Source organism: Equus caballus, chromosome 6 (assembly GCF_041296265.1).
Source record: "Equus caballus isolate H_3958 breed thoroughbred chromosome 6, TB-T2T, whole genome shotgun sequence".
Lineage (NCBI taxonomy): Eukaryota > Metazoa > Chordata > Mammalia > Perissodactyla > Equidae > Equus > Equus caballus.
Window position 1 is genome coordinate 5,245,946 of NC_091689.1, and position 12,551 is coordinate 5,258,496.

Here is a 12,551-nt window from a genome sequence, read left to right on the forward strand (position 1 = left end):
TCATGGATATATCCAAGATTTTACTTTTCTTGGAATAACTAGCTAGAAACCAAGTACAGAAGAAAAGGAAAAGTTCTTATATGGGACAATGTTTTTCACATTTCTGTCATGACTAGTGAATAAAAGTTTTGTGAATCTGGACTCACCAAGTTCATCTATCTGTTTCAATAGTTCAACAGCATCAAGTCCCACGGAGAACTTTACAAAAACTTGCACAAAGGGGTTCCTTAGAGTATTCTAACAAATAATAATAGGGGATCAGTTTCAATACAAGAAGAAAACATGTTTAATCATCATCTCTAATGAGACTCACAGTGAAATGAAGTAACTACCACCGGGCATTATCAGTGCGCCATCTTACAAAGACTCGCATACAAATCCCTGAGAAATAAACAGAAGGTATGTGGCCAGCAATGCCTTGAAAGGCTGGGGTTTTGCTTGTCTATACACATAAATTGGTCAGTATGCTAATGTGGCCAGATCCAACCATAATTATCAACGTTAGGAAATTATATTCAATTTAACAGTCCTCTTTCCCATAGCTATTGTGTCATTTGACTTTAATATATGCTATACACAGTTTTGGTGGTTCACAGCTGAGTTTTGTTTAACCGGAACAAAAACAACTTTTAAACATTGTGGTGTCTACAAGGAATTTGGCATCACAATAGATTCGTATCTTAGTTGTTCTACTTCCCAGCTGTGAGGCTTCCAGCAAACACCCAGCCTTTCCCAGCTGCGGGTTACTCTTCTATAAAATAGGTATGAAGGATTCATCTTATCAGAACAGTCAAATGTAAACTATTATAAGACTGTGTTATATCATAATAAGTGCAACTATGTGAACACGGAAAAATAAACTGATGATAAAATTTTAAATTACTCCATATTCATAGAAAGACTGAATATTTAGAAAAAAACGTAAATGCTTTAAAATATAAAGGCTTTTATAGCTATCTTCCAAATTAGAAGACATAACTTCTGTCACTGTAGAAGTATTACTAGGTGCTACTTCTTGAGTTCTTTCTATGTCATGGGGACTATCTAATGGAGTTTACCTCCGTTTTCTTTCTCACTTTTCAATAACACCTTGGAGTAAGTACAATTATTGTCCTCAGTTAATAGATGACAAAGCTGGGGCTAAAGAAGCTGTGTAAATTCCCCTAAGGACACACAATTAATAAGTGCTAAGGAAAAGTTGAAGAGAGAATTCAACTTGATTGGAGAAATGTTTATTTATCTTACGTGTAAATTCAAAGCCGAGTTTTTATGTGAGTTAGGCTTAAGTTGGTTGTCCCTTTAGGGGACAGTTCAGTACCACTTATTATTCTGTCCTTCTTATCAAGATATTCAGTTTTGTTACCATAGAGATAAATGATTAAGAATAGTATGTATTATGTGTGTGGTGACGGATTCTAACTAGTCTTTGGGTGGTGAACATGCAGTAATCTACACAGAAATCAAAATATGTAACGATGCCCACCTGGAATTTATGTAATGTTATAAACCACTGTTACCGCAATGAAAAAAAAGGATATGTATTAATAAAGCATGTATATAAGAATTAATTTGCTAAATCCAAAGCTGCTGAGGGTCTGTCAGTAGTTGGCAGCGTGTAGACCGACGGCTATCACACAGCTCCTCACTATGACGACGCAAGTCCTTTAAAATCGAACTATTCACCAGGAATTAACTTGTGCATAGGGGAAAATCTGAATCAAGCGTCACTAGTAGGCAGAGCACTGTGTTAGATGCAATTCAGAGATGATCTATGGAATCATATTTCCATTCTCCCACCTCTTTTTACAATGTCTTCTCTGTGAAATATAATACTACTTTCAGATGCTTCCACACACATTATCTTCACAAGTCTGTGAAGCGCTTATCAATATACCCATTTTAGAGATTCATAAACTGTAGATGATGTATTTTAAGGCATTTGCCTAGAGTTCACAATGGCAAAGCCAGATGTGGTGCTATTAAAGCTTGAAATTTCAAATTCTGTGTACATTTGCAGGAATAAGCTTTTCCTCAATAATTGAGAATAATGCTTTATTTCGTCTAGAACAGAATAAAGATACTGCCATTAGATGAGGATCTCTTTATGAACATGGCCACAGAGTTTCTTCTCAGCAAATTACTGCACTCTGAAACAATTATGCATAGATCATGTCCTTTATTAATTCACTGAGTTAGCTAACAAAACTTTCCCGAATGAAATAATACGTGTCACTTTTTTCTGCTCACAGAAAACAAGTTTTAGGAGAAAAGAGCAATCTTCCACTTAGCTAACTACATATGTCAATAAAGTCCTATTCAACCGGTCTTTGTTATCTAAGATTCACTTAAAAAAGCCACTTAAATTGAACACACTTAAGATTTAATGGTAAATTGTAGGGAAGATGTTTGATGAAAATTTTATTTTGTATTAATTAAATGTATTAAATATCTGCTTTAGAAATTTGTTTAATTCTTCATAATAAAATTCAGGTTGTAATTGTAACTATGCGCTAATTGTTACTTAAAACAAAGACTGTGTAAAGCATCTTTTGGTTATAATTTTTCTGACAAAGTTGTATGATACAAATTCTTCATTCTGTGCTTAACTTCTTGCACATGACTATGGAGAAGGGAACTTGCTTTCTGCAAAAATATTTTACAGCTCCATCAGTTTTTCACGCGCCTCTCTCAATTCTTTGATATGCAAGCCATTCTCTCTTGAAGTTCTTATATTGTCATCATTCTTGCCATTTTCTCTTCTCCAATTGACAGCTTGTCTAACTCTGCTGCTCCATCTGTAGTTGTCAATATCTCTGATTGGAACATTTCCCCACATTTTTTGCATCATCTTCAGAAAACCTTGCATCTCTTGCAAGCATTGCAAATTACACTTTTCAACCAGTGTGAGCTGTATTTGAGTTGTATTGTCAAATATTTAACCTAGAGTATCGTATGTTTCAACAAAAGAATTCCCCAAATTTAACGTTATTCTCCAGAATATTAATATTTTAGGAGGGCTGATTGTGTTAAAATAGTAAAATATAATTTAATGTGCATAAATAAATAAAATTAGCAAATCTGAAGTAGTTTCTATAGCATTTTATTTTTGGAAAACAAGATTTACGTCATTAATTATGTCTCAAGATCAACTTGTAAGATGGCTTATCTCCGAATTACAGATGGAGAAGCTGCACTACAAGAGGTGAAGATGATGATGAATGTGAGTGATGGGTCTGTTATCCTGTCTCAGACCCGCTCTCTGAAGCGGAGGTAATTTTACTGTTGTTGCATATGGATTCTAAGGTACTATCTGCCCATTCCCTTAATGAATGTGATTAAAATCTCAAAGAATTATAATTCCTATGAAGGTGAATGACAGAACCCTCTCCTACCTGGAGCATTGGAATCGTCTGGTTTAACAGGTGGAAAGAATTCATGAAAAGTGGTGACTTATCCATCCACTCTTGAGATTTTTCTCTTAATTCCGCCAGCTGCCTCAGAGTTGCATTAGACTTAAAGAAGGAGAAACAAAAACAGATCTGGCCCATTAGTATTTGTCCTATGTTTCAAAAAGATATCTTAAGGTTGCTTTGTTATATAACTTTAAGAAACAGTTCTAGCAGGTCGAGTTAGTAAAAAAATATATTGTCAGAAATTTCCCACATGGTCCAAAGTTTTTCAACGGTAGCTTTTATAGGATCAAGATCGTCTAAAAATTCTGGAAAACTTACGGGTTTGCTTCACAGTGAATTACAGCCCAAAAGAAAGTATGCTTTCTCGAGTTCTCACAAGTTATTCATTTTTACCAATGATGCACTTAACTTTACATTACAGGAACATCTCTCTTCATGGATATAAGAAGAAGGATGCTCTCATATATTGCTGGTAGAAATGGATGTGTCGCTGCCTTTTTTGAAAAGCAATCTGACAACAGTAATTAAAACAAAATACAATATCCTTCAATCCCTCCATCTTGACCATTCATCTCATTGGAATAAAAATACCACTGTGTAAACCATATGCAAAAGCAAACACTGGAAACTAAACGAATGCCCAACAGCTAAGGATTGGCTGAGTAAATTCTATGGTATTAAAAAGTTTACAACCTTGAAACAAAATCTTGCCATTTGCAACAACATGGATGGACCTTCAAGGTATTATATTAAGCGAAATAAGCCAGACAGAGAAAGATAAACAGGACATGATTTTTAATAATGCAAACAATGGCCAAAGAACTCTGCATATGAATGCATATATAGTGTAATAATCTATATAGGATTAGAGAAATGTGCATAAATTATAGAAAGACATCTTTGAATGCCAACATTCATTAGTTTACATGAAAGAAAAAAGCAGAATCAAGAGAAGAGAAAGAGGTGACAGTCAAGCAAAAAGGAAAGAAAAAAAGACGGCACATATGGAAAACAAGCACATGATGACTTCATTTATGCAAAATTATGTAGAAGTGTGCAGTCAATAAAGCAAAGAAAGTATTAAAACACAAACAATACAAACAAAGAGCATTCTAGAAATCAGTGATATGTCCATTTTTATATTGACCTAAAAATAATGTTATATTCACCTAAACTATGGTTTAATGGCCAAGTAATGGTAAAGCAGAGATTTTTTTTCACTTTCACTCTATCATTTTAAAAGCACTAAGTTCATAATTTAAATCATTAAAGCCAACTTTGAAAGTGTGAGAGAAATGCTATTATGGTTAACTTAGGTAGATGATAAGTATAGTTACTATTAATAATGTTGTCTTTATCAACATCTATCTTCTATAAATATATAAGATGTTAAATTGCACAACAAATATGAAGCCAAGAATCTATAATTTAGGGACTGTTTTTGTCCAAACTAGTTATATAATGCTCCAACATTGTTTTCTCTAGTGCCATTATTTTTACATACTTGAAAGTTAGAACTAGTTAGAAAACCAGTTAGAAAGTTAGAAAAGAATTTTCTGCTTTTGGAGATAAATCAAAAATCTGAGATCTTTCTTTAAGCTCATTCTCAAGCGTCAACATGGTTCCTTTCTCTTCAAAGGGCTACCACCCAATCCACATTGTTTACACATATACGGGTCAGAAGTTGAGAATTATCAAGAGTTTCAGAAAGCCAAGGGTAATAGTAGGTGAGATATAAAGAAATCTGAGTCAGCTAGAGTAAATTCAGAAGTTGAATACTTTAAAAATCATCTTAATACTCAAGATAGAAACTTTCAGCTATAATTGTCAAACCTTTTCCATTATTGCCTTTGTGATGGGGGTATATGGTGCGTACAAAATCTTTCCCAACAGCATAGGTTTCAAGAAAGCCCAAATGACAAGCCCAGCAGGCATGTTAATGATGTCTTTATAAAGGGAGAAGCAAAAGGGTGCTGGAAGGAAAAAGTAATAAAACCATTTAGTGCATGTAATTAACGTCTACTTCGTCATGGTAAATTAACACAGACTATTCTTATTGCCCCCAACAATATATGCCTTATACTTCCTTCGTTATTAACAGATGTAAGGCATCTGGTATCAAAGTGAGAAAACAAAGTAACAAATTTTTTTAGGTGTGAAAATTTAACCCAATAAGCCAGCCCATAATAAGTGATGGCATTTTGCCAAGAGGAGTTAGCAAGGTTGAAAATCATACTCCAGAAATTCTTCTCACAGATCCACCCCACAAACATTTAATTTTAAAAAATATACAAAAATCTGTTACTGAGGGAGAACAAGATATATAAGAGATATTCAATAAATGCTGGTTGAATGAATAGAAAGGTGGATAAATGAGTCAGTCCAATTGTTATACTAAACATCTATATAGCATTTAAAAGAGCTCAGCTGATCGTATTTTGCATCTCAAAGTTTATAGGTCAAATAAACGGCTGTGACGTGCCACTCAATGTTTGCAGTTCTGCTGCAGTCATGAGGCTCTTCTTTGTGTGACACAAATTTCTAATTCTAGAAAGTTAAGAAAAAATATTCAGCTGAGCAGATTTAAGACATGTTCTTGTATTATTTACTGGCAAGGAAGGAGTAGTGATGACTGGCAGATTCTTAGTGCTGTGGTTAAGAGGCTAAACTTGGCACTGGAGTGCCTGGGTTTATATCACAGCTCTGAGGCTTCCAAGTTGGCACCCATGGCTGAGTTACTTAGTCTCTTTGTGCCTCCTTTCCCTTTACTAAGACAGAGATATAGTCGTGTGCACCTCATAGGTCATTGTGAAGAGTGCATGAGTTAATGTTCATAGCACACTTGATGTGTGGTAAGCGCTGTATAAGAGTTTTCTATTTTTATTCTTGGGGAAAATTAATATTTCATTTATTATAAAAGGCTAAGATCCAGTAGACAGGGTTGTTAGAAGATGACATTCCCATGTTGATTTTGAAGCATACTCACTGGTATGTGTGGGAATTCCATATTTTGAAGCAATTTGCTCTTTACTTAATTTATAAGTCAAAAAATCCTTGGTGTGGTTGCCTTTGTGCCTCTGAGAAGCAGGCAGCAAGGCAGTTAAATATTCTGTCGTAATTCCTTGGGAACATAATGCTTGGGAGATGGTACTAAATGATCCTTGGGGTGTGTTCACTGGATTGCTTCTGTACATTGCCTATGGGATAAAAATCCATGATTTATTAACATTATGTGAGTTATAAATGCTACTGAAAGCAATATAGAAGAAAACCTGATAATGCTTAGAGTATCCTTATAGTTTCTATAATTTCTTCAAAACATGTATCCCAAATGTAAATCAGAAGGCTAAACTTCACCAATTTAAGTGGCAAAAGCTCTTGCCGGAGTAGAAGAGCTTTCCTATAGGTGATTTTTTTCAATGTACCATATTTGTAGCTGAATGTATTATAACTAATGTCAAATAAAAGTTAATATGACAAAAAGAATTTTCCAACAAGAACATCACTAGGTGACTTTTCTACCTGTGTTAATGGAATACTTCCAGGCAGATGCATTTGTTTCAAGGATCTCATTTTGTCTAGCAGAGGACGTGTGCCGGAAGCCATCTGACTGAGAATCTCTTTCAGTCTTATGAAGAGTTCTATCATCTTTTCCACTGGCTTTTGATCTTCCCTGGGGAAAAACACCTAACAAGAATGGAATAAAAATAAGTGATGTATGTGAAGAAACTGGAACTCTCACACACTGTTAGTGAGAATATTAAAAGGCACAGCCACTTTGGAAGACATTTTGGAAATTTATTAAATGGTTAAACACAAGTTTACCCTACAACACATCAATTCCATTCCTAGGTATTTACCCAAGAGAAATGAAAACATGTGTCCACACAAAGATTTGTATGCGAATGTCCACAGCAGCATTACTCACAATGGCCAAAAAAGTGGAAACAATCCAAATGAATGGATAAACCAAGAAGATATCCTTAAGCTGGAATGCTGTTTGGCAATAAAAAGAAATTAAATACTGACGCATCTTACATGTGTGGAACTCATAAACATTAGGCTAAGTGAAAAAAGCCAGACAAAAAGACCACATATTGTATGATTAAATTTATATAAAATGCCCAAAAAAGGCAAATCTATAGAGACAGAAAATGGATTAGAGGTTGCCTGGGCTAGAGGTCAGAATGAGAAGTCACTGAAAACAGACACGAGGTTTCTTTTTGGGTTGATGGAAATGTTCTAAAATTAGATTGTGGTAATAGTTACACAGTTCTATACATTTACCAAAAAAAATACTGAATTGTACACTTAAAATAAGTGAATTTTATGGTATATAAATTGTATCTCAGTTAGGTTGCCAAAATTAAATGATTTTAAAAGTCAGAAATACAAACGTCAATTACATAATTCTTCATGTATACTATTGCTCAAAAATCATGTAACGTGCTCCTTAAAATCAGAAAAGCTCTGTCAAAGAGTTCAAGTGTTTATTAGGCTTAATCATCATCCAATGATGTCTTTCTGCTGCAGGAAGAAATATTAAAAATATTTTAAAATTTTAAAGTAATTGCATTCTCTCATTCATTTATTTATTCCATGAAGATTAACTGAGCACCTCTCCCAGCACTGGGAGAGGGGATAGGTATACAGTGGTGCACAAATTGGCACCATCTCTCCACTCAGGGAGCTTTGGTTTAACAGGAGGAACAGATATCAAACAAGTCAATGAACCAAAGGCTGGGGACTATGAGGAGGTAGGGAGAGTTTAGCTAAGAAATCAAAGGAGCTCTTTCCAAGATGGCACCTCAAAGGAGAGAAAGAATGAACTGTAGGAAGAATAAGGAAAGAAAGGTTATAGGCAGAGGGAAAAGGATGCGTGAGGTCTGTAAGGAGGGAAAGCTCTTGGCACGTCCAAGGAAGTAACAAACCACCATTATGAGCGCAAGATTCAGTTGGAGAGAATCAAGAAGACACAGATGTCTCACTAACACAACTGCTCATTGCAATCAGATTTGTCTAAATCAGAAGCAACATTTAAATTTTTCTTCCAATTCTGCCCAAAATTCTGGGCATTCCTATGTTGATGTGAAATAAATTGACTAATGATGAGAAATATTTCATTATTTTTGTTTACAATACCTAAAAGAATTAGGAATGGTTTTCTGCTTGTCAAATGCACGTGTTTAATAACTAGACTTGACAAGAATTATTTGGTTTGATATCTGCTCTGCAGAGACATTATAAAATAAGGATTAAAATTTTAGATGAAAAAATTAATAATTTCTCTTCACTTGCATTTTAGGTTATAGTCTATGTAAAATACCCATTCATTTAGTTAAGGGGTATTTGCTGAGTTCCTGTAGTGATGGGGCACTGTTCTTGGCATTTGAAATGTTTCAGTCAACAAAGAGGACTTAATGGAGTTTATATTCTAATGGAGGTAAACAGAAAGCAAATAATAAAAGTGAATATTAAATAAAATATACGGTATGCCGGAAGGGCAACAGAAAACAAATAGAACAAGGAAAGGAGGTTGGAGCGTGTTGTGGGTGAGTTGGTTGCCTCTGAAACAGGGTGGTCAGAGGAGGCCTCATTGAGAAGGTCAATGCTGAGTGAAGAGAAATAGCCCTGCAAATTACGTGAAGGGTGCCTACTGCAGTGGTGCCACCCAGCAGCCGTGGGCCCAAGGAGTAACTGAGTAGGAAGTGGGATTTTAGAGATGGAGAGGGATTATGCAGATCATGGGGCTTGGGGGTTTACTTGAATCAATGAGGAGCCACTGGCAGGTATTGAGCAGAGGGGTGATATAATGTGACTTAAGTTTTGAAAGACTCACTCTGGTCGCTTAGGGAGTGGTGGGTGGAGACAAGGAGGGGAGCGGCGGGAGGCAGGGAGGCCAGTTAAGAGGTCATTACAGGAATAATAGTGTAGGATAATGATGACCCAGAACAGGATCATTTATAACTAGTCCTCGAACATTTTCCAACTTGGCCTATAATGTTTTGACAGCATAAATTAGCCATGTTGCTTCTGGTATTTCTTACTTTAAAAACACTTTTTTTTTTAGTTTCCAATAATGTGTAAATATTTTTGACCAACTACAGATTTGGGTGGACACAGATGTTTAATTTTCCTATGTTTATATTGTTTTCAGTTTTTTATTAAACAAATGCTTATAAAGCAACTGCTTCTTGCAGGATGGAGTCGTTGCTGACTTTACTAAGCCTGAAGAATGACCATCTGTTGTCTTCTACTGGATAAGTCATGGTACCCTCTATCTAGCTTAATGAAGGAGTCACAAAAGAACTTTTTGAAAACAGCAAAAAAACCCCTTTTCTTTTACTTTAGAGACAAAAACTTTGTTCTGATCTTTATTTTTATGCTACCAAATTAAAGCCTGTTCACTTCTATAAAAAAACATTATAACATTTGTATTTCACACTTTAGTCTAGTATATATTAAATTTAATTCCTGGTCTTGGGTACACAAACTGAGAGTTAATAAGGCAAGAATACTAATTTCCTCATCCATAAAATCTGCAAATCTGCAATGTATGATCTCCAAGCTTCCATTTAGCTCTAAAATCAAGCTATAATTCCAAAAACTGTATAAATGGATGTCATTTCTTACAGTAGCAGAGAGCACATGTGTAATCAAATACTTTTACACTAAACTATGAATGTAAGAATATTCCATCAACAGCAACTTGCCTTGTAGGTGAAGTTGTAAATGTCTAAGTGGTGCAGAAGAGTGAGTCCAATGAGGTAAGACCGACGGGATCTCTCTGGAAGAGGCAAGCTGCAGAATTCCTCCATCGCATCTTCCAATTCGGCATTAGTCATGTTAGCATCACAAGAATGCAGCCAGAGCACATGGGAAATAATCTGCAAGTTGGAAGAAGGAAATATTTTTTGCTGTGAATCCTTTGAGAGTCATCAGTCCATTTTGAGAGGTGTTTCCTATATTCTTAGACTTCATTTAAAAATATGACAAATTAGCCTCAAGAATCAAATAATTTTGTATTTAAAGCTCTAATTACTCTCAATAAAACTACCGAGAGCCCATAGTTCACTGGAAAGCTTAAGAAATAAGATGGATAAAAGAAACAGAGAGGAGTCTATGTTGATTCCCCCTTTCTTTCTTGGACGACTGTGCGAATGATGGTGCCAAGAAAGAGAATTGATTTGGAGTGAAAATGGGAAAATACTAGTTGAAGACTCATGGTACCTTTAAAATTTTACTGTTGTGTATTCAAATTGCATTTCATTTTTATAATCATTTGAAGTTATAATCTCGTACAATAAATCCTGGGATCCAAAGGCGAAAAGCAAAAAAGAAAAAAAAAGCCCAGAATCACACAATAATGTGAACCAACCATCCTGGACAGTGATGCTTATGCAAAAAGTGAGGTGTGACTATGGCAAGTAGGATGTCTTCTCTATTGCCACCGAGTTGAAATACAGAGAAAAGTGTATGAAATTCAAGTTTATTGAAACTTTTCTCTCTTTCCTTTTGAAAGTAATAAGAATGTATGCCCTCCATTTGCATGTTTTTATTTAGTAAAATAAGTCTGCTCTTCAGAAGCCAAAACATGATTGCTGAAATTAGATCTTAGGATCAAAGAAGCAAAAGATGAGATCAAAGGGAAAAGGTGAATGAATGGTATTTGCTAGAGCAAGAGGAAAAAAGGGAAGGCAAAGTAGTTTTAATTTTTATGTGGGGGAACCAATTAATATGACACAAGTAAACATAAATATTTCCAAAGGCAGGCTTAAAGGCTTTTAAAAAACTTTATCCAATATTGGAGAATAGCTGGCCTGTGCTTAGAAATGACACACTCTGTCACATGTAAGTTTTGAATGGATGAGGCCTTAAGCTCTACAGCTCTTTTGAAAATTTCTATGACACTTCCAGACAACGGACTTGGAAAAGGGATATAAGATAAGACATTTTGAGTGGAAAACCCTATTATCAGCCTATGAGGAAATGACATTATTCATTTTCACACCTCAAAATGTTTCCTATCCCCACAAACTTTCCCCGAGTCCCCTTGACCATATCTATGTTATATGCTATGTCTTGTCTTGGGAATTTTAAAAAGTGAAAATGAATATTCATTGTTATTTTAGTTTCAACAAACTGTAAATGGTCTCTCTGTTTTTTTCCCCAGTTAGGTTATTGAAACTTGACTTTGATATCATCATAATAAAATGGACACATTTACCTTAGATAATGTGATTGTAAGAGTGAATATAAAGAATTATTGATTGAATTATTTAAGAAAAGCATCTGGGATTTAAGAAAAGGAGAGAACAGAGGAGGTGAGAGGAAGGAGAAGGAACAGCAGAGGGGAAGGAACGGACAGTGATAATATCTTGCCTCGGGATTTTTCTTCGATAATTAGGCCTCGAATTCTATTTGCATGGAAAATTCACCAGATTTGCATACAACTTCTCAGTATTTTACTGAGAAGTGCTCAACAAATACTAAATGCTATTTAAGCTTTTAAAACCTGGATGTCAAGTACCAATACACTATACTCACCTCAGCTCTGTTACCAGGGAGAGGAGTGGCCAGCAGACCGTCAATACTCCTATTGGACATTCCTGCTGTTCTCAGTTCTTCTTTCAGCTCTTCAACATTTTTAAACATTTCTATTAACTGACCTTTAGGAAAAAAAAAAAACACACAACTTCACATGTTCGTCGCAATGTAATTCTTTTTAGTGGTACTAACACAGAGAAAACTTCTCTGTGTAAAACACGTATTCAACATGTATGCCTTGTGTTAGGAACAGATGTCTCCCGGTTTTGGCAAACTTAGCATCTTTAGGATCTATTTCTATCTGATTTAGACTTGTTCCTATTATGATGTCATTAACCCAAGGTAACAGATTGCTCTGGGTTGTAAATTTTCCTAAGATGTCTAGAACGTAAGGTTGACTCAAAGAAAATATGGTTTCCTCCCAGACTTGGATCATGTAACGTGCTAAATATATATCTCTCCACTTGATTTAAAACATCACGCAAATTCAAAATGCTTTTTAACCTCAGATCATATAATACTGTCAACTTAGGACAAGGTTTGCTAAATCCACAACAGAATGCCACAGAGCATTTTTCCTCAACTTTGCCC

General features: G+C 35.2%; 1 protein-coding gene across 1 annotated transcript in view; it reads right to left on the reverse strand.

Annotated features, from left to right (window-relative positions):
* ABCA12 (ATP binding cassette subfamily A member 12) overlaps nt 1-12,551 on the reverse strand; it is a 159,652-nt gene that overhangs the window by 59,809 nt on the left and 87,292 nt on the right. Inside the window, exons 14-20 of the mRNA XM_014740290.3 lie at nt 11,961-12,082; nt 10,127-10,300; nt 6,936-7,100; nt 6,400-6,610; nt 5,247-5,386; nt 3,393-3,512; nt 147-237 (exon numbers count right to left, since the gene is read on the reverse strand). Of these exons, the coding sequence (XP_014595776.1) occupies nt 147-237; nt 3,393-3,512; nt 5,247-5,386; nt 6,400-6,610; nt 6,936-7,100; nt 10,127-10,300; nt 11,961-12,082 (1,023 nt within the window). The remainder of the gene's footprint in view (nt 1-146; nt 238-3,392; nt 3,513-5,246; nt 5,387-6,399; nt 6,611-6,935; nt 7,101-10,126; nt 10,301-11,960; nt 12,083-12,551) is intronic.